General features: G+C 39.1%; 1 protein-coding gene across 2 annotated transcripts in view; it reads right to left on the minus strand.

The window, feature by feature from the left end:
• CA10 (carbonic anhydrase 10) overlaps positions 1-23,392 on the minus strand; it is a 498,625-nt gene that overhangs the window by 269,757 nt on the left and 205,476 nt on the right. For both annotated transcript variants that reach the window (XM_077163066.1, XM_077163067.1), the window contains one exon: positions 13,375-13,517. In XM_077163066.1, the coding sequence (XP_077019181.1) occupies positions 13,375-13,517 (143 nt within the window). The remainder of the gene's footprint in view (positions 1-13,374; positions 13,518-23,392) is intronic.

The raw sequence follows: 23,392 nt of genomic DNA on the forward strand, positions 1-23,392 counted from the left end.
TGTGTTGGATAAGACACAACCAACTGAGGGTGTGTACAGTCTCACCTATGGGCAGAGTCGTGGCCATGCCCCATCATCATATGTACCCTGTGTTCCATGTCTGGGTCAGAGCATGCATGTTTCAGAGGCCATAACTGACTTAAGGCATTTTAAGGATCACATCTTCACCTCTGAAGCAATCTTAACAATGCTTTTAGTTTTGATCTTGGCCCTAGAATATACAGAAGAAGAGATCAGAACACTTAAATTCTAAACTGTTAAAAATACATGAGATCGTGTGATGGCATTAATGACGAAGGTGGCAGAGGAAGCAGTGTCCTTAGAGGAGAGCCAGAGATAGGTGGAGTAAGGAAAAAGAAATCTCAGCAGAGGGGTTGAGGATATAAGGGTTTTGTTTTCATATTTTTGGTGGTGTCTGACCATGAATTCCAGGGGTACCAGGGAAGGGTTTCAGGAATCAGAAAGGTGGCAGAATTTTTATTTGCCCCCAAGTGCTGGCCCCATTGTTTTCTCAGATCCTGATGCCATTATTTAGGCAAAGACAATAATTGCTGTGGAGCTCATAGCAGTACCTGCCTCATACAGTTACTGTGAAGGATGATGAGAAGAACTAATGGGGACATTTCTAGTGGACGGATCAGTCCAGTCATAAATTCACTGGTCAGGCATTAAGAGTGGGGTAGCCGGACACTTGCGTGTTCTGATGTAACGCAAAAGGAAGTACACACAACCATAAAGTACCTTGTCTCACCCCAGGAGTTTTGAACCTGAATCTATGTAACCAGCAGTTTACAGAGAAAGCCAGACACAGGAACAGTGGTACTAGGAGGATATATTCAGCCAACCCAGAATAAGAGAAATTCCACATAAAGAAAGAAGAGGGAACAATTAGGAAAGTTTTCAAACAGATCTAAGAGACATGAATCCCAGTGTGGTGGATTTCATTTGGATCTTAACTAGATCAAAGTAGCAGTAATAAAAGGATGATGTTCTTTTAGAAAGATGGAGACAATTAAAAATGGAATGAGCATTAGATGACACTAAGGAATTGTTAGTTGTATGGGGTGTGATAGCAGTACAGTTATATTTTTAAAAACTCTGTTCTCTCAGAGAAGGTCCTGAAGTTTTCATGGGTGAAATGTACAGAATGCCTGGAATTGTTTTAAAATGTTCCATCCCTAACCTTAAAGGAAAGTAATGGTAGTAGATGAAAAGAGAATAGCTGAATGTTAACAACTGTTAAAGCTGAGTAATGGGTACATTATATTATTCTCTTTATTTCTGTGTGTAAAAATTTCTACAAGAAAAGATTTTGAAAAAATGAGGTAAGATATATTAAGCACTTGAAGCAGGACTTCTCACATTGTAGGGCTAGCTTCTACGAGTGCCTGATTCCCTTGTGGACTGAAGAGAGCGTTCTAGGCAGAACAGTAATGTCCACTGGTGCTAGCTTGGCTTGGTATCCCTTGAAATACTTTCTTGGTTCTGAAATTCAGATTCTATTAGTAGATGCACTTAGAGAATTTGCATATCGAAGAAATGCTGATAGAACTTTTAGTTTTGCTAAATCAGATACTTGTTTTAAAATCTGTCACCTTCTCAATGAGACCTATACTGACCATTCTATTTGAAATTGCAGTCTGCCCCCTTTCTCACCCCCCCAAGCCTTACTCCCCTTACTCTACGTTATTTCTCTATAGCTCGTCTAACAATGCACCTGTATACTGACTTTACTTGTATATATGTTATGTCTCCCCTCACCCCTTAACCTCTGACTAGAATGCAAGCTCCATAAGAGCAGGGGGTTTGTCTTTATTTTGTATCCCAGCACCTACAATGGTGCCCTAAACAAAGTAAATACTCAATAAACAATTGAATGAATTATATATATACAAATGATATTGGAAAGACATGGATTGATTACTTTAGTTATCCTGACTCCCTTCTGCAGCATTAATAATGCTCTATCTATATAACAATAAATTTACATAAGAAAAATTAAAAGCCCAACGATCACTTAGATGTTCAATTGTTTATAATGCATATATACCCAAAGTTGGAACCTTGATTCCAGCTTTTTCTTTTAATCTAAATGGTGGGGGAATTATTTATTTGTATTTTATTTTTCAGGCCCAAAATATGCAATTCTAGGCAATAATAGCATTTTAACAAAACTTAACATTTAACTTTAACAGGACTCAAAGTCTCTAAAGCTCACGTAGGAAGGCTTCATTCATCTATCCAACCAAACAATCAGACTTACAAGGAGTAGGCCAATTTCGGAGGCTTCTTGGAGAGAATGCACAACCGATGCCAGTTATAATATCAAAATCAAAAACCTCTTGTGGGGATGTGGCTATTTCAGCTCTTGTCCAAGTGCTCCACCAGTTTTATCTTCTTGATTGTAAAGGAGCTACTTATTCTGGGCATCTTGAGAGATGAACCTAGCTTGAAAGACATTTGTAAAAATTAGGTCCTACTTTTCTTTTCTTATTCTCTTCTCCCCCATAACTAGATGGCTGGCCAGAAACCTAAACTGCAAGCAGTGTATGTGAAAAACACATTTTATTGTCCATTTTTTTTTAAAAGTAGCTAAGTTGTAAAATGTTTGATAGTTACATTTGTAGGATTATGTAGTCAGAAAACTAAGTATCGCAGATATGTAACTCATGAATTAATCTGTCTATACATTTATTAAGTATCTTAAATTAATCCTTCCCATATTCTCTTATAAATCTTGTTAAGTTTCCAGCTTTCCACTCCATTCTTCATGTTGTATCCCTATCTGTTTTAGTTTCCTGGCTGCTAAAACAAATGCTACTCAATGGACTGATTCAATCAATGGGAATTTACTGACTCATGGTTTTAGATGCTAGAAGACTTGCTTCCTGCTGGGATCAGTATTTTCTGGTTGGCTGCAATCTCTTGGTTTTTAGTTTTTCAGCCACATGGCAGCATCTTCTCTTTTCTCTTCTTGGGTCCTTGGACTTCCAGCTTCTGGCTGCTTCCCGTGGTAGTTTTCACTCTCTGAATTTCACTCTGCTTATAAAGGACTCCAGTAATTTGGAATCAAGCCCATCTGGATTCAGTTGGACCCACTTTAACAGAAGTAGCTTCTCCAAGAGACCCTATTTACAAGGGGTCCACATTCACAATACCAGGATTGGGACCTGAACTTGTCTTTGTGGGGGCCATGATTCAATCCCCAACACTATCCAAACCTCCACCAAAAGTACTGAATGGGAGAGAGTTCAAGAAAAAGCTACGGCCATCAGGATTTCCTATAGTTCTAAATTCTGTCAATTTAATGAATTTCCTATGTTTTAGCAAAACTAGTATAGCTATGAAGGGATAACTTGATTTTTCTCTCATTCGAGTATTGTCACCAAACTCACACAATTGTCAATCTTTCTGTATTTAGTTAAGATGTTCTGTGAAAGGGGATAATCTATTCCACTTTGATGCAGAAGAGAGGAGGCTCCTCAGTCATGTGTACGTAGAACGAGTGGGAAGGAGGAGGGAAGTGAGGCAGGGAGAAAAGGAAAGGATGAGAAGAAGTTTAGGGGTAAGGAAAAGGGAGAGAGGGAATTGGAGAGGAGGATTGGAGAGGTGAAGGAATGAGAGAAGAGGAAGAGAAGAGGAGAAAAGGAAGAAAGAAATGGAGATGGGTAGAAAGAAGAAAGGAGTAAGAAGCAGGAAATGAAGCAAGGTCAGTTCTAATACACACCAGAGGAGTAAAGAATGAAAGCGAATTGGATACGTTTATAAAACACTAAGTCTGACATCCAGTTGTTTCCCTGGGAGACCTACCTAAAGATTGCATTGATTCTCTGGGCAATGGAAAGAGATCAACATTACAAAGGAACTGTAGAGACCCTGTGAAGTAGTCCTCACTCTAGATGCAAAGGAACCTGATACCCATAACAGAATGCCTTTGCTCTGAATCTATTTCCCAATTTAGAATTTAGGATATAGAATCTTGGTCCTTTGCATTTTGCTTATCTTTCATCACTTTTCAATGCTACACACTGAAACCTTCTATTCCCTGCAGAAAAGCTGTTTTGAGCATAAACACAATTACCTTGGCCTCATTTTTTTATCTTTAATCCAAATCCTTTCTTATAAATTCATTTTTCCCTGAATCTTCCATTCTAGCTATTCAGAGAAAAATATCCTAAAGGAGAAAGAGTTCTGTATCCTGAACTTTGAGAAATAGTTTTGATAGGGGTTGAGAAGAAGAGGAGAATACAAGTTTCTCCCAAACCAATGACAGGGCTTTAAAGGGCATTTCCCTACAAGAGAGTTCATATTCCAGTTAAATCTCATTCTGGGTTCAGCCTTAGGGAAATATATTCCATGTGTCTCTCTAAACACTGTTTATAGCGAATCAAAGTGTTTCAAGGTTGAAGGGAGTATTCAGGTCGAGTCAGGTCTCTCATCAGGTGTTTGAGTGTTTTCTGCAATCTCAAGTATCCATCAGTGACTGCCAAAACTCTATTTGGTTGGGCATCTCAATGAAACAAAGGAGGTCATTCAATTTTCACACAGCATGAATTATTATTTGGAATTGAAGTCAAATTCAAGTCACTTCCAAACACCAGGGCGTCTCAGACCTCTGGTGTCTGAGGTTGCAGAGGACAGAAGATAGAAGGTGGCTGTAATATCTCTCTAAAATATTTTCCTTTCAGATAAATAGACAGATAGATGAAATCGAATTTAGAACACTTTGATTCTTCTCATCACCACTTTGCTCCTCTTCTCCTGTACTACACTTTGGAGCTCCCTTTCCATTAGTGAATCTGACATCAGCACTAGGGGAACTGTCTTTAACATCCCAGATACTGTCACTTCAATGAAGCCTATGGCAGGACTATGACCTCACATACCATGGAGATAGCACCTTATTACCATGTCACTAGCTGAACTCATTCCTTGGCATCTTCCCCATGGTATTTACTCATCCTGAGCTAATTACCCATTGACTTCCTTTACTTTATCCTAAGTGGTATTCTTATAGTTTATTTCATCCAGCCTGAATCTGTGTACCATTAAAAAAAAAAACATACCTTAAGAGTAAAGCACTACCTTTATGCCTACTGAATTTAAACTTCTTGGACTGGAGGTATTGGCCAGCTCATTTTAAATTCTCATTCTGTCATTCAAAATATTGCAGTGTTTCCTATTCCATCTTTGTTATGTTTCTATCCAAGCCCCAAATCAAAATACTGAATGGGAAAGAGCTTAAGACAAAGCTATCACCTGTCAGTCACTGTTCATCACACATCCACCTAACTGTACTATCTTTATTCCATTTGAAATTTTATCAAATATTTTACTAAAATTTACATATGCTATGGATTTCCCAACTACCTTTTCAGAGAAGTCTGTTCCAAGGGATGTAGGTGGGTATTTTGTGGCTGACAAAAAAATAAGTCTGGGAATTAGGGGGCACACAGGTTCTTCTACTGGAAAACATTTCAGTGCCTTTAATATGGTGATGCGCTTTGAGATTCTTCAAGAAGTGAGGTGTAGGATGCAAAATGTTTCCGTTTTAAAGAATAGCCCTTAGCAAAGCATCCTTGAGTAAGTGTTCTGCAGCCTGCAGTCTGGGAAGTGCTGGCTACACCTTCCTATGACACACCAGTCACTAGATGCCATCCCAAAAACCAGTAGGGGATTCTGTCAACACTGTCTTCAGTGATCTCTCGTGGCTCCTATGGGTGTTGCTTCCTCCACTAGTAGGTTCTGGATGATTTCTTAGCAGCTAGGTAATCTCAAGGAATTCATCCCAGAACACAAGTTACTATACTAACTTCAATATTAATCTCTTAGAGAAAACTAAAGTAGGAATTACATTGTGTTTTCTTGCTAATAGCAGGAATGACACCTCTGATGGTAGGTAGTGATTGGTGAGCATGCTCTTCTCTGCCAGTCACTGGCCTAAGAACTTGCATTATAACTGGCCTAATATGTGCATTAGTTCACATGACCCTGTGAGGTGGATGCTATTATGCTCTCCCTTTGACTGGTAAGGAAACTGAAGCTTACAGAGAGGGTAAGCCTCTTATATAGGTTTAAAGTGGCACACCTGGAAATTCAATTCCAGGTCTTGCATCAGATCATCTGTAGACATCTATCTTCCCCAAATGTAGACTTTACTTTGTCTTAGTACTCCTACCTCCTCCAAATATAACATTTTAAGGACCATTTAATTTTCTGAAAGCCTCAGTTAATTGTGGTCTTTATTCTCTCTGAAACCAATTTTACTAGTCATTTCCTCTTTTGTTGTCCTCTAGGCTATAAGCCCTCTTTTCCCCACATCTCTTACATGTCATTTAAAAACACTCCTTCTTTCTGAACTCCCTGTGTAGCCACATTAGTATCTTTAACCGCAACTGGTTCCTTCCTGGTACCATCATTTGTAATTGTATTAACATAATTTCATTTTTAAGAGCTTTCCAACCCTCCTGAGTCCTCTTCCATGAGACATGGACAGCATAGCTATTTTAAAAATCTGTCTTTTGAAGGCATGTCTCACAATACTCAGATACTTTTTAACCTTGACTACCATAATTTCTAAGATAACACTTTCTTCCAGAGTAAATGTCCATTTTACAACACTTGTTGGTTAGATTTGGATTCAAGTAAACAGACCCTTATTTCTTTCTTCTGATAAAGGACATTATCAATATGACAGGTCAAGTAATTTATCATTCATTATATATAAATGAGTAAGAACTGCATTCACTTCTTCAATAGTTCTTAAAGATCTATTCTATCACATAAATACATGTAAAATTATACATAATATTTGATACCAGAGTTTCAGCATAAAAAGACAGTGCTTAGAAACAGTGCTTAAGACAGCTTAATATTTTCAAATGTGTAAGAACATTTATCAATGAAAGTTTTTAAATTAATAAAAATAACTTTAAAAAATCCAGACCTATAGAAATATCTTTAGATCACAAAATGGATCTACCGTTACCTTTTCTTTCAATCTTCCACATTTGGGCCCAGAACACCTGACTTTTAGAGACCCACGCAAATTGTATTTCATTCTATCTTTCCATATTAGCTCATAGGCTACCAATTCCATAAATCTTGGTTTGATCGACCCAATATTATACCCTTATTAAAAATGACTGCCAAAATGATTGGGCTGCTAATTAATCATTCGACTGTTTCCTTAATATCTATTCCACTCTTATCTCAAATAGTTATTTAATCAGTTACTGCCATTTAACTTCTGTGTTTCTATATTTTCTCTCCAAATATGTCATAAGCTCCTTGAAGGAACATTAGTGCCTCAAATATAAAAGGTTTTGAGACATAGAAATGTGGATGTTATATGAATGACAGTGATTGATAGTGGTCAACTAAATTTTGCTCTCAGGGAAAGTTAAAAGCAGAGAAGTGATAAGACTTTAAGCATTCAACCAATTCATATTCCTTATTTTTTTTCCAACTAATTTCAATCATACCTCCGGAAATGTGCAATACCTAATGATTAGCTCTAATGACAGATTTTACTGAGAGACAATTTCCTTTCTTCCTTGGACTTTCACAACTTTTGACTAACTTTCTTTGGTAATCAAGGAAGATCTTGGTTCAAACCAAATCACAGATGATCCCAGGGATGTAAAACTGAATATAGGGATGCGTACTTATCTTGAGGAGCTCTTGATCCACTTATGGGAAAAAGGCAAGTAAAACTAATATACCACAGAGCAAGGTGCAGGTTCCAAAGAAATACATGTAAGGTACTTAAAGAAGCTGACTGAAGGGACATGTCACAGCCAGCTAGGAAGACCAAGAGGAGTTATGTGGAGGAGACAGCACTGGAACCACAGAGGTGGAGTGTTAAAAAGGAGGGACTAATAATGCTGGGGCATGTTAGGGGAAAGGTATGCTGGACTCAAGCAAAGGTCACAGGGAAGGGTGAGATAAATTTTTTTTAAAGTAGTATTATAGTTTCACTAGGAGCATGAGTAGGCACAGAATGTAAGAGAGATATGGCTCTAGAAAGGAGAATTGGATTCATATTACAGGGAGTCTTGAATGCCAGGCTAAGGTGTTTGAACCTAATTTTGTAGGTAATGATGAGTTTTATTAGCTCATATTAATTTCATGGGAAAGGTGGAAATGGTCATGTAGATAAAGTTGGGTTAGATGTTTCCATTTACTCTTTCAGAGCCATCTTCATGCTGCTCTGTGACTAGGAAGTTGGCTTTTATGGACTGAATTAGCTGGCTTCCTCGGGCTTTGGCTTCTTTCCAAGGGCGCCCTTGCAGAAGATGGAGAGAAGGGAGTGAGGTTGGGGCCTTTATTCCCTGCTCCATCTCTGGCTGCTTCCCTCACTGAAGGTCAGGAATTCCTTTCCACAGCCTCCTCTGTCTCCAGATTATGGTAGCTACTCCTACCCTTGCCCTTTCAAGCCCAGGGGTTGTTATAAATGATACCTTTATTAAAGTCTCTGAAGCTAACCTAGTTTAAGTGTCCATCTGTCCCTTGCTGAGACCTTCTGCAATAAAAACTCGAAGTATTCAGATGTCAGCAGGAAATTGATCACAACTGTAGGTAGGGATACCAAGGCCTTCTCCTGAGAATTTCAGCCTCTACCAAGCAAACTTAAAAAAAGAAAACTGAATAAATGGGGGAAAGACTGCTCCTTTCAGATACTTGAGATGAGTCCATGAAGGTCAGTCTCCCCTCTTTTTTTGTTACTTCCATTTCCCAATTACTTCTCTTTTGAGTTTCCAGGTCCTAGCAATTTTGCCCTCTATCAGGGATATACTGTATACCACAGATTCATATTGGATGCCCATAAAAGCATGTCAGATATCCTATAGTAGAGACCAAGCACAGGACCTATTGTTAAGAGACAGAAAGAGATTAAATGGGACAGCACAACGGGGAAAACATTACAGACTCAAGCACTGGGTTGGAAGTGGCAGTAGCTGACTTTGGAGGGTGTCCTCCCAAAGCTAAGATGCTATCGATCTGTATTTAAGTTCATTTTAATTTTTTTTCCTATAGTAAAGAAAAAGGATATTTCAAGCTGTAATTTTATGAACACACCAAAGAGTTTTAGCAGTGCTTGCTGATTTGTGGTGGCTTGTAACATCTACTGTACTAGCTTTTTATTGCTGCTGTAACAAATTACCACATGCATAGTGATTTAAAACAGAGCAAACTGATCATCTTATAGCTCTGTAAGGCAGAAGTTTACAATCAGTTTTGCTGAGCTAAAATCAAGGTACAGCAGGACCGTGGGTCTTCTGGAGGCTCTAGGGCAGAATCAACATCTTCGCTTTCTCTGTCTTCAAGAGGCCAGGCCCATTCCCTGGCTCATGGCCCTGTACCTCCCGCCCCTGTATCCTTTCGCCCTCTGCTTTCGTCCTCACATCTTTGACTCTCTGCCTCCATCTTTCCTTAGGAAGCCTTGTGGTTACATATCCAGGATAATCCAGGATAATCTCTTCCATTTGAAGATTCTCAGCTTAATCACATTTACAAAGTCCCTTCTGCTATGGAAGGTAAACCCACTCACTGGTTCTTCGGATGAGGATGTGGACATCTTTTAGGAAGCTTATTCTATCTGCTACATCTTTCAACTCCAAATACGTTTCTACCCAAAATGGAGAGGTGGATTAAAATATATTAGGTGTTTTTTAAATTATTAAATTGATGCATTCTTGATATAGAAAAATAGAAAGAAAACAAGTTCACCTTTAATCCAAGTCTCTTTTTTATGCATATAACAGGCCCAATTGTGAAAAATTGTCTTATTTTAGATCCAACCTTTTATAATTAACACACCACGAGCAATTCCCATGTCATTAACTACAGACATGTCCATTTTTACTGAACAAACTAAAAGATAAGGAAAGATGCCAGAGCTAGTTTTTTTTGTTAAAATGGAACAATTGGTAACTGGTTTTAGATTCAATTTCAATGTATTCTTTCTTCTTCTATTTATTTTTGATCAGCAGAGAGATTAGCTATGTACCATATCTCTTCCATGAAAGCCAAACTCACCTCTTAACCCACAACCCTCCAGCCCACCCATATCAGAGGATGCTGCAGGTAAATACCAATCAGAATTACTGTATCCCAAGATGATCAAGGAAGGTTATTCTTCTCTCACATTCTGGGGTAACCCTCACACTTTTAGTTTTCATTTTCATTTCCAGATTGTCAAGAAGCTCACTTACATGATTAGCACGTTAAAATCAATATGCAAACATTCCACATACACTCATTTGGGCTTGAGCAAAAAGACAAGGAAGGTAAACATGACATGAATTTGTACAATTCAAGAGTTGACAAGGGTTCCGATTTTTAAAATAATCAGTAAGTTCTGACCTGGGTCTACAACACCATATATATCATAACCCAACCTCCTACATATAGAGACTTTAACTGATCCAAGCCTATGAAGGAAGAAATAAGCCTGCTCATCTCTTTTTAAATTTCTTAATTAATTTAATAGCTTTATTGAAACTGTATTAATAGTATTAATAGTTCTTTTCTGTTCCCACTGCCACAAGACAAAAAAAAAAAAAAAACTATTCAACAGATTGGTGGTTAAGTATAACGCCAGGGGCAGTCAAGGGAGGGAAACTGGTTCCAAGCTAGGGCCCTTATGTCCATACACACCACAACCTTAAAGAGTGTCATGTAAAAGCACAGAATTATTATGCTTTTTGTCCATAAGAGTCCCATGTGTCATAAGAGTCCCAGGTATGGAGAGCTGAGCTTAAATCTCCCTACTCCTAAAAAGAAAAAGGCCTAAAACCTATCATTGAAAATAAGCAATTTAACAGGTGAAAGAAATCTCATCCAAGTAAAAATGAATATTTTTTATTATTTCTAAGATATGGTATGTCTTGCGTATCATCTAATTATGATTATTCTTATATTCAGGTTGAATTTCAGCCCTTGCCCATGCTAAAAAAGCCCTTAATCCAACACAGTAACACAAGTCAGGATCTGCAGCACAGTTGTCTCCTGGGTTTGTGTAGAAGTTTCCTTTAAACACCAGCAGGAATAATGCTCAGGATAAAAAACCGCAACATAAAACACATAGTAACTGGATGCATTGAACATGCTGGCACTCAGCTGATCTCAGATTTTAAAATGTGGCACCTTTCCCAAATTCAACCAAACTTTCCAGTCTTGCAGGGTGGTTTTTATACCTTTGGAGTTGGATACACATTTGTTTTAGGCAAAACTAAATCCAGAGCAGTTATTCAACTCTACACTTCCTAAAAAAGTCTCCAACTCATTAAACGCTATCCTTAAAAAGTTTTCAACCATGCTTTAGCTACTGTCCATCAAGTTTAAGCATTCCATTACCAGTTAGCTCAGCCTCCTACCATCTATGCTTTATTTTCCACCTCTCACAAATGCAAAGGGAATCATCAGACAATTCTCAGCTCTTCAAACAGTTGCCAACACAAATCATGCCAGCTATAAATATTTACATTGTCAAAAGTAAATGTTTCCAATATTTCAAACTCCAGTGCATTTGAAAATTGATTTGGATCAAGTACATGTCACTGAATTTCAAAGATAAAAAAAAAAATCACTTGCCAAATAAAGGGCAAAAAACCCCATAACATACGAGTGACTTTTAATATCAGTCATCTCCTAGTCCCTTGTTCCCCAATACATTTTAAGAAGGAGTCTTTTTTTTCTGTCTTTCACACCAATATTTTTCACTAAGATTGTCTTATAGGAAGTGAAAACTATATATCTATTACTTTGTTTAGATCGTCACCTTTCCCTTCCCACTTCCAGCATACCCTTCACCTAAACATCCTTCAAATTCTTGCTGTAACTCTCAGGAAAAACCTTCAGTTCCTTAACACAGCCTCATGATCTGGCTCCTGCCTTCTTGTCCTCTTACTTTCCCACCACCTCCTCTTGGCTGTCTCTGCATCAGCCAGTTCACTGGCCACCTTTCAAGTGCTTTCTGTAACTCGGGTACCAAGCTCCATTAGGCCTTGGGCTCTTGCACTGCTTTTCCCTCTGCCTAGAATGTAATCATTCTCTCCACCATCCTCTCCCAGAAAGAAAGAATGATTGAATATTAAGTCAAAATGGCAACTTTCAAAATGCTGACCAGTGAATTCATACTCATCATTTTAAATGAATGACGTACCTTTTTAGAGGGACATGTATATAGAATCCATTTCAAGTTCCTTCTAGGGTTTATAAAAATAAAACTGCAAATGAAGCACTCATTAGAGTAAGCTCGTTTCCTACGGAATCAGAGCAATGGACTAAATGACCGAAATAGGACCTTTCTATAAAAATGATTCCCAAGTTTAATTTAAAGCAGCATACAAATACGATATGACGACATAGTTGCAATCACACACAACATCCTTTAAAATCTGCCTTATTCCCTCAGTAAAAGTCACTAACAACTCGTTGATGAGTCATCGTAGTTTCTTTTTTTTTTTCCTGGACAGTTATGTGGTAGGAAGACCATTCCAATATATCAGAATGACAAAAAAATAACTTACAAATTTGGTGGGAAATACAGTGAATAGTCCACAAAAGGGGAAGAGAAAGCAGGGCCCCAAAGCCCCAAACCTGGATAATCAGCTGCCAGCAGTAACGAAACTTGTCTATAATTTTAACCCCAAATAATTTTCCATTCCTCCCGAGCTCACAATATCTAAATCACCTTCAAATACAATTTCCCATGTGTTTCCTCCCGCCTTCACGTATCTACTAACAGTAAAAGGAAGTGAACCAGCCAAGAGAAATGTTAGATTCCATTAGTGAAAAGACCCTACAGGCATTATGACCTTCTGCAAATTAAGGAGGAGTGCATCTCAGGGGATGGGGGAGAGGAGAGGTTATCAGGGTGACAGTCACAAAGCACAGCTCAGCATTTCTCTGCAAGAGCTAGCCTTCTTAGCCAGCAAGATGTCCCTAGGAAGATTAATTATTGATTTTCTTATAAATCATCTACAGTGATTTTTGTTTTTCCACCCAGGATGACGAACATCTGATTTTGCCTTTGTTAAAAATATTTTTCACTGTGTGGAGGTTAAACTAAGCCCCGGTAAAGATGTTTCCCAGAGCAGTGATTTTCCCGGCATGACATGCAGGGCTGGCAACTGTTTTCTGACCTTCATGGAGTACCCAGGGAAAGGACCTCAGGCAGTCTCCAGGGGATGCAGAGTAATTAGAAGGATGAAGGCTCTACTAGCTAGGGAGGAAAAGCACAGCAATTTAGATACAATTGTATTTGTTGGCAGAAGTCCTGAGGTGAGTGAATTCCTGGAGGAGTAGCTTTCAGAAGCTGCACCTCCCCTTCCATTACTCCATGGTGGAAGCAACACGGCTACTTACCTTCCTGCCGCCAGTGTTGATGCGAAGTGGTGTCAGAAAGGGGTCGAAGATCATGTGACTGGTCTCTATGTTGACTGGTGACTGTCGTTTCCCCACAGAGCAAAGATTCCAAGCTGAGTTCACCAATCCCCAGAAAGAAGGAACTAGAAACAAAAGGAAATCGTAGAAGTAAATAGGGGTGGGAGGTTGGGGAAGCAATGTAAAAAGAATTATGATACAAAAATGGGAAAAATCAAGGTCTCCTCCTGTAGGGAGCCCTGGGGTATTTTAAAGGCCTGAATCTCGGTCAATATCTCTAAGTTCTATAGTCATGGTCTCTTAAGGTTAGATTTTCTTGTTCCAGGCACATCCATCCTGTGACCTCTTTGATGAGTATGGCTGGCAGTGATTTCTTCTTCCTGGGAAGACAGCACAGTTCAACTACATGATTTCTGTGAAATGCCGGAGCTACACCAAATGATTAGCAATTCCCGAGGTGATGCTCTCGTTTCCCATATGGCAGGATGCGAGAACCAACCTTGTTCTATCTAGAAATTATCTGAAGCTTTTCAAAGAAAGGAGCATTTGACACATACAAGATGTTCGTCTGTGAGTCATCAAAACTGAATTAAGGGAGTGGGTTATTTTTATAATCCCCACTTAATTCAAGACAGGAGATAGCAACTTGACTTTGTCCTTGTTTAGGCCAATAGTGTGCATTAATCTAATGTACCAGCAGCTGAAAAACATGCTCATTTGATGGGCAGAATGAATGTCATGTAGTGCTGAGTGCAAACATCCAAAAGAAAAACATATACTCATTTTTAGTATCAAATTAAAACATCTCCTTAAATAAATTTTGTGTCAGTAAAGATAAATTTTCCCTCTCAGTATATTTCCATTGAAGCCCTGGATCCATGTGTCCTCTACACACCCCTGAGATTACATGGCCATTCATTCATTCATTCATTCATCCATCCATAATGTGTTTAACATGGGAGACAGATAAGCACAAGACCAATTAACACACGAGGACTAAGGTAAGGAAAGAGCATTACAGATATAGGTGAGGGCACCCGAACCTGCAGTTGGTAGGAGTCGGGGCAGGGAACGATTCCCGGAGATGAGCCTTACGATCAGGTCACAACATGGCCTAATGTACCTGTCCTCTCAGGAACTCAAGGCAGATTTAACACACTCTCCAAATTACAGAAGCCATCCTTTCCTCCATGGATGGATAAAATCAGGCAAGAGAAGAGTCTGGCAAACCTTTGTCAGAGATACATAAGAGACCCATGATTCAGAAGAACTGGGCTAGATAATACCTTTAGTCATATCTACGTCCGAATTCTATGACTCTGTTATTCGTTACAGGAACTGCTGTGTGGAAGCAGGACTATAAAGTTCCTTGGGTTTCTATAAGAATGTTTTGGCAAGAGAAGATGGGCCTTGTTGCAGAATACAGCAAAGAACTAACGTAGCTCAACCCAGGACAATAAGCCTCTCCTGGCTCCATCCCCTTCAGCTGAAAGAGTCTGAATGGGCTTTCCAGCTATAACTGATTTTCAAAGTGGTTACCATGGACAGACAATAATAGAAGCCAAAAGAGAAGGGGGAGGAATGTGACATAGAGTAGCGGGAGGAACGTGTACGCTGTGATTCCTCATCGCTCTCATTTCTCATCATCGTTCATGGTAAGCTATCGCTGCAAGCCCCTCGGCTCCTTAAGAGGCAGCATGTGTTATCAAAACTACAATATTTAAGGAAGTCTGAACATGAGGAAGGCTCTTTGAAAAATAGAAACTTCTTCCTTCCCTACACTACTCTCTGTTTTTTTTTCAATGATTGACAATCCTCAACTTCTTTCTCAATCATTTCAAGTTTATCATGAAAATAAAGCCTCTATCAGGGCATGCTCCTCTCTCTTCACTAGCGATGCACATAAACGTGGCAAAGGGGAGGATGCCGGCAATACAGTCAGTGCACCAGCAGAGGGCAGCTCTGTGACCTTAGACAATTCATTCATCCCTTGGGGCTTGGTTGGTCTCTGTGTCTCCTGTGGTAGGTACAGTAATGACACCCCTGCATGTCCACGTATTAATACCTGGAACACATGAATAAGTTACTTTATATGGTGAAAGGGACTTTGCAGATGTGATTAAGGACCTTGAGACAGGGAAATTCTCCTGGATTATCCAGGTGGGCAGGACGTAATCACAAGGGTTCTTATAAGAGGGAGGTAGGAGGGTCAAAGCCAGAGAGAGGATGCATGTGTGGGAACAGAGAGCAGAGCAAAGATGCAAAGATGCTGACTTTGAAGATGGAGGAAGGGACATGAGCCAAGGATCTCTTGAAGATGGAAAAGCAAACAAATAGACCCTCTTCTAGAATCTCCAGAAGGAATGCAGGCCTGCTGACACCTTGATTTTAGTATTGTAAGACTCATTTTGGACTTCGAACTTCCAGAACTGTACGATAATAAATTTGTGTTGTTTTAAGCCACTAAGCTTGTGATAATTTGTTACAACAGCAATAGGAAATTAATTATCTTTAAAACTCTGTGAGTCAATAATCTCTTTGACAAAGGCTCGACGATGTCTGGGGGAGGCATCTCTGGGAGGCAGCTGCCTGATAAATGTAGTTACAGCTGGTGCACATTGCATTTCATCTACTCCCATGATAATCATTAACAAAAATTATTCCAACCCCATAAATAGATTGCAAGACTGCCATTATGTGGCAGCATGGGTAGGCAGTTGCTGCTATGCATCACCAATAAACTTCACACCAAAAAAGTCCCGCACAAAAAACATCAACAGCAAAAACTTTATGCGAACATTTGCCTTTGCTTTTTAAATTGGGCATGGGATTCTTTATCATAAATAGTTTTGGGGTTTTATATCCCCACACTATCAAGGCCTCTGTGTCTTGTTCTAACCACCTGCTCAGCCAATTGAGGAACAATCTAGAAACAGTCTCCCTGCTCAGCCGTTTTCCTCATTAGCTCCATTCCTGAAGTGCTACCTAGGTTTATTCTAAACCAGATTGCTGATTATAAACCATCCCCAAACTAATAGCCTTTCAGAGGAAAAAGCTACCTAAATGCATACATGCAAATAAGACCTAAATCAGAGAGGCTGAATCATCAGCTCAAGGCCACACAGCCAGGTAGAGTCAGAGTAAGAACCAGAACCCAGGTCTCCAGATTTGCAGTGCTAATAGGGTCCACTGCTTGAAACCTTTTCCTTCCAAACAGCCTCCACGCATGAACAGCTTATTGTAGCCACATAGTTTCAGAGTAAATCGTTTCCTTGGCCATAGTGAGACTTTGGCTACTGTTCCAATTTTCGTAAATAAAAAGCAGCATTAGCATATATTTTTTCAGTCAACTTAAACTTCCAGGGCAAAGGTTTAAATCTAATTACTTTGAAAGTCAACTCTGCCAAATAAAGTTAAGATACCATAAAAGCCATACATCAATGGAGTAAGGTAACAATATAGCCCGGGAGCAAAAAAGCTTGGAAAAAATGTGTTTGGGTCCCATCTGCTGGATCCTGAGACCTGGCGGGAATTACTGTCCTTGAGGAACTGCTCCAGGGACAGCTGGACCCGGCAAGATACAACACACAGTGTCAAGTGCTGGGGCAATAATTAAAGTGTTGAAGCAAGTCTGGGGACCCCAGGTACCAAATGGATCAGGAATAGGTCTGTAAACGCAGTGTAATCCAGGATCCCAGGAAATGCTTTAGGATGTGAAAATGGAGGCATGAAAGTGCCCACCCTTTCTGGGCCATGAGCATGAGCCAGCTGACTTCACATGCAGAGCAGGGCTGGGCATAATTACTAAAGCCTCAAGGTTCTGAGTAAGACACTCTCTCGCTGGGTTTGCCCAGGGTTCTGGTCCTTAGCGATCTGCCATACTGTGGACCCTTCAGGTTTATGGGCACTCTATGTCACCCCATAAACCTGAAGGGAAGGCAGGTGGGGTTGAATTTTCCTTCTATTTCCAAATTTAGAGTTTCATTGACAATTTTTTTCTCCTCTTACTTTCCATGGCTGTCTCAGCCTATAAATCAGATTTTCAAACTTTCACACTCATATTTTAAAACATTGGTTATTACGGTTTTCTAGTTTGGCCTACGGAACTTATTCTCAAGACAAAAATTATAAACATAACAAAGCAAAACTGAGTGAGAATCACTGTAACAAATTAATGGACAATTGGCCTGAAGATGTTTGAATTCCATCATCCTTGGCATCTTTTCCAAACAATTTTCTAATTTACACGTAAACTAGAACATACAACAGACCTGAATATTTTTGCAAATTAATTTTCACAGACCCTAAACAATGGAACTTAACTGCGGTTTCACGGCTAGGTGCTCTCTTGCCAAAACATTTCCCCATGGCAATACTACCATTCTTACTATAAAAAAACAAATCTTGGCTCTGGGTCCAGTAAGCTATGAAAGATGCTCAGTGACTGTGATTCCATCTGCTTAAAATGTGAGCTTTGGCAAACCCGAAGCAAAACCTATCAGCTGCCTGTTCAAAATCAATGAAACAAAAAAGTTCAATTTTAGTTTATGAACACAGGTTGGCAATCTGCGGTCAAAAACAACGAAGTTCTCACCAAAACAAGATATGGTCAGGAAAGCAGGGAACTAGAGGAATCAAGGGTAATATTGAGAGTTAAGATTTGTCTTGATGACATTTTTATCCTAGGGAAGATGCTCCAAAGTCATGCTGTGCTTTCAGGCATCCTCCTTATTCATTTGTCCTGAACAAGCAAAATCTGCAGAGACAGTGCTATTGCGGGAGCTGTGTACTTGGAACAAAGTTATACAGCTTATTTGAATTTGCTAATCCTATGGGAATGAGATAAACACAATTCGAAAGCATTTACTTACAGCCTAGGATGTTCCAGGCATTAGGCTTGGCCCTGAGACTTCATGAGGCAAACATTTACTGAGGACCTACTATGTGCCAGGCACTGTCATCAGTAATGACTGAAACAGACCTAGTTTCTACAGTCGTGGATCTTGCAAACTAGTTGGGAATATGGGAGATAAGTACATTTATATATGATTATCTATACAATGACAATTTCTTTTTTTTTTGCATGGGCGGGAACCAGGAATTGAACCCAGGTCTCCAGCATGGCAGGTGAGAACTCTGCCTGCTGAGCTACCATGGCCTGCCCTATAATGACAATTTTTTACAAGGATGGTGCTAAGCTATAGAAGAAGGCATGGTTGGGGGAGGTGACCTAGGCAGAATGGTCAGGGGTGGTTTCTCAGAGGCAGTGACATCTATTAGAACCTGGAAAGACTGGAAGGAGTTGCTCCTGAAGAGTGGCAGAGGAAGGGATGTCCAAGGCAGAGGAGAAGAGCAAATAGTGAGGACAGAAGAGCTTGACAAGAGTTCAAGGAACTGACAGGAAGCCAGGTGACTTGAGCTCCGTAGTTTGGGTTAAAAAAAAGAAGTGAGAAGAGATGAGTTTGGCCAGACAGATCAGGACCAGTTGATTTAAGAATCTGAAGCTCAAGAAAGGAGTTTCCAATTTACTCCAAGTATAATGGGACACACTAAGTGTTAGGGGCAAGGGGCGTGGTCTGATATATGAATGAAAAGATGCATCCGCCTTGGCTGGAATATAGCCAAGAATGTGCTAAATTGTCCTTGGCATAGTTTAAATGGGAAAACAATCAGTTCCCAAACAACAGTTGGATACATAGAGTTTTACGTCAATTTAATTCTATTGCTTTGAGTATTTTTAAAATTCTCTATCAAAGACAGCATGCTTTATAAACTATTCTCTTCAACATATGTGCCAATAAAATACATTCCTAGGATCAAACTAGTCATAATTTGAAGCAAGGGATATTTTTTATAAAGAAACTCTACCAAGGCAATCTTTTCTCTCTTTCAAGCGTAAACTAAGTCCCCAACTTTTTGACCAAAGGAAAGGAAACGAAAGTTGGGAAAATGAAAACTGGCATACAACATATCTTCAGTGAAATCAGTCCCACAAATAAAGACTTCCACTTCAGTATAGGAATCTCTACTTTGGGATTATAAAGCATATGAATACATTTTAAGTAAGAATTCGTATCTTTGCTCTTTCCCTTACCAATGCTGATTTACTGTCTCTTTCTCTATTCTCAATGGTAATAAATCTCCACTTTGAACCATTATCAATGAACATGTTTAAAATATCCACTGCTGCAGGTTTCTGGCTCCTTTCTGTTTTCATATTTATTTTATAGGGGGACCTTAGAATGAACCCCTTTGCTGCTGGACCCTTCTATTTCTGAATCTCTGATTCATATTACATGAAAAGCTTCTAACTAGTATTTCCCATTTTCTCACTTAGGGCTCTCTAAAGGGTTGCATATATCTTATTTAACACTCAATCATGAATTTTTACCTTCATCTAGAAATGAATGGAGTATCTTCAAAGAGCCAGGGATGGAAAGATAAATCTAATTCCTCAATCTTAAGGATAACCAATTAAATGGAAGCTAGGTAAACTTGTAAATAGTTACAACAAAACATGATATGTGTTATACTAAAGGGAATACACATCAAAGCTCAAATGTAGAGAGGGAAGCAAACTGACCTTGGGCCTCTCCTTTACCTCTTTTTTTGCATGGGCAGGCACAAGGAATTGAACCCAGGACTCCAACATGGCAGGCAAAAATTCTGCCACTGGGCCACTGTCACACCATCTGAGCCTCTTCTTAAGTGCTAGGGTAAACCTACCTAGTAAACGGGATATTTGAATTCAGTATGAATGGACGTTACAAGACACTAGTCTAGTCACTAGCCAAAAGACTAAGTTATTCCTCATGCAGAGAGAGAGTCTAGTCCTTGCAATTGAGATGAATGATCACTAGAATTTGAATTACTATTATACTGGAAGAATTTAAACCTCTGGCTCTTCTGATGTCTTTGACTTAGAGAGTTACTACTGGATAAGGAGAAAATTGGCCTCACCGTAAAACCTTGAGCAGGTAGTTCAATTTCTACAGTCTAGTTTCTCTATACGTAAAATGGGAGTGATAGCTACTTCGTAGAGTTGTTGGGAAGATAAAATGAGAACATGTTTATATGAGAGCTAATGTAATGCTCATTCTATTATAAATATTTAGTAAATGTTGAACAAGTTGAGTGGGGGATCCTGGGGAACAGCCCAGCCACCCACACTGTGGTTCCACCTCTGCAGCATTCCCAGGGCAGAGGTACAAAAAGATAAAAGACCCAGATAGGAGGGGGAGGACACGCAGCTCTCAGATGCCCACACAGCCCAGCCTGGTTTGAGAGCAGGCAGCAATCTAAGTCACAAGACAAGCCACTTCATTTCATACTTTCAGTGAACCTAGTGCAATTATTTCTTTGAACTAGAACTCTCACATGCCTGGATGAATGAAGGGAGTAGAAAATCATTTTAATTTGACTTTTAGAAGTTGTTGGATTATTTGTTTTTACAGCAGATTCATCCTCCTTTTTGTGCTTGTTTCCCATGTGTGACTGACTCACATCCCTGAAAGCACATTAACTGAGGGTGAAGAGAAATGAATGAAGGGCAGTTTTCGTTTGCTAATCACCCACCATTTAATAAGCACTGTGCTAGGGACTTCCCATACCTTATTTAGCTCAACCCGCCCCACAATTCTACGAGATAATATTATCATTAATTTATAGATGAGAAAAGAGAAAAGGGATTAAGTAACTTTCTCAAATTCACTTAGTAAGTGAAGGGACTAGAATTTGAGAACAATTGTTTTCTTTAAAGACAAACAACAAACAAAGAAAATATTAGGGTTGTGATAACATGCCAGACCATACATAGGCAGATATAAGCCAGAGGCAGTCATCTTTCTCTCCTTCCTTTCAGAATCTTCCTTGAGGTGCCCAGTATGGATGGTTTATTAGGGATCACTCAGCATCTCTTACTACGATCAAACAAACACACAAACACTATACACAGAGTTAGATATGTTCTTTTTACAAAAACACATTTTATTTCAAATAACAATATGCCATGAGCGTTTCCCCACGGCAATACCTAATAGATCTATTCATTTGTTTGTAAGACAACAGAGCATCCATTGTAAGGATGCACATTAATTTTCTCAACCATTCCCTGACCAAAGCACATTAAGGTTGTTTCCACCTCCTTTTACCATTAAAATCAATGCTGTAATAAACATCCTGAAACAAATACCTTTATGTACGAGTGCTTTCATTTCAGTAAGAAAGATTCCTAAATGTAGGACAGCGTCAAAGCTATGCATGAGTTTCATTTTCATAGATGCTGCCAGATTACTTTAAAAGATATTGGAAGTGTCAACAAAAATAGCACTCCCATCAGTTGTGTAGATGTGTCTATTTCTCCACAATCTCCAGCACTGGATGCTACTTCATTGTTTTTATTTGCATTTCCTAACTGCTGCTGAGGTTGAGTATCTTCTCATATGCTCATTGGCTATTTGCAATTCTCTTATGATCATATTTTCACACATTTTTCCTGTGTTTTTCATATCAATTTTAGCTGTTCTCTGAAGAGTAGGATTATTAACACTTTTTCATGTGCCACAAATATTTTTCCTAACCTATTACCTAGCTTTTAGTCTCCCTTTCACTACAGAGACATTTAAAATTTTTATATGGTCAAATTTATTGATCTTTTTCTTTTTAAGGTTTCTGGGTTTCCTGTCTTATTTAAAATGGTATCACCAACTACAAGGCATGTTATGTTTTCCTAAATGTTTAAAACTATTTTTATTGTTATTCTTTTTACAATTTATTTTTAAATATATCTGAGAATAATATTTGTATATGTTGAAGACAGGGGTCTAAAATTTTTCCCAGATAAAAAGTAAATTATGCCAGCATTTATTAAATATAACTCCTTTCTCCCATTGAATTAAATGCCACTTTTATCACAAATTAAGTTTCTATATATACTGAATTTGTTCTGATGTTTCTAGACTGTGCCACTGAAATATCTGTATATTCCCCTGTCAGTGCCATTCTGATTGCTTATAGTAACATTTATGGAACTGATAAGGTCAGGCTTCTTGATCAAAAAGTCTGCCATCTTCCCACACCACCTCGACAGGAGCATAAAAACATCTGACCTCCCAGGAAGCCTCTTGGTTTTGTGATCCTAGTAACCCTACACAGTTGTAGCTTTCTTGGGAGGAGGGCGGGGGACAAGAGCATTAGAGATTATCTGGTACATCCTCGTGTCTTCAGTTAGTTATGCACATGAATCATAGAGAGGTCAGTGCTTGCCCCTTTCCTCTAAAAGCACTCAAGAGGAAATCGCACTTTTAGAGTCTTTGCCTCTAGTGCAAAAGAAACACTCCAGAGCTGTCTTCGGAAGGCAGTCCAGAGTGATGGAAATGGAATGGTATTTGGGGGTGGTAACAGGGTTCAAGTCCTGATTCTCCTAATAATAGCCACATTTATTGAGCGCTTACCATGTATTGGGCACTGTATTACTTCCTATGCATTAACTCATTTAATTGTTTAGGAGGTAGAACTTGTTAATACTCTTATTCTCACAGGATGTTTTAGGAATGTGAGGCATGGAGATGTTAAATAATCTGCTTAAGGTCACAAATTGGCAAGTGGTGAAGTCAGAATTCAAAACTCAGGCTATTTGGCTCCAGATGCCCTGCTCTTAATTCATGTGCTATACTTCCTTCTTATCCCAGTGCCCTGAATTTGAGCTAAACACATTTTCTCTTGAGCCTTGGTCTCCTCGTACTTAAAATCAGGATTATAAAATGATACATTCCACTGGATACTTCTGGCCATCAAAATGATGTGAAAATTAAAAGGACAAAAATAGCAGTGATCACAGCCAGTTTCATTACTGAATGATTCATGGATTATGCCTTCAGTAGTAGACCTGAAAGAGTAGATTTACAACAAGCTCTTCAAAATTCCCCCCCAAGGTAGGTACTATTTGCCCCATTCTATAAAAGAGGAATTGAAGCTCCAGCAGTTAAGTGACTTAATCGGG

This window comes from Tamandua tetradactyla, chromosome 6 (genome assembly GCF_023851605.1).
Source record: "Tamandua tetradactyla isolate mTamTet1 chromosome 6, mTamTet1.pri, whole genome shotgun sequence".
Lineage (NCBI taxonomy): Eukaryota > Metazoa > Chordata > Mammalia > Pilosa > Myrmecophagidae > Tamandua > Tamandua tetradactyla.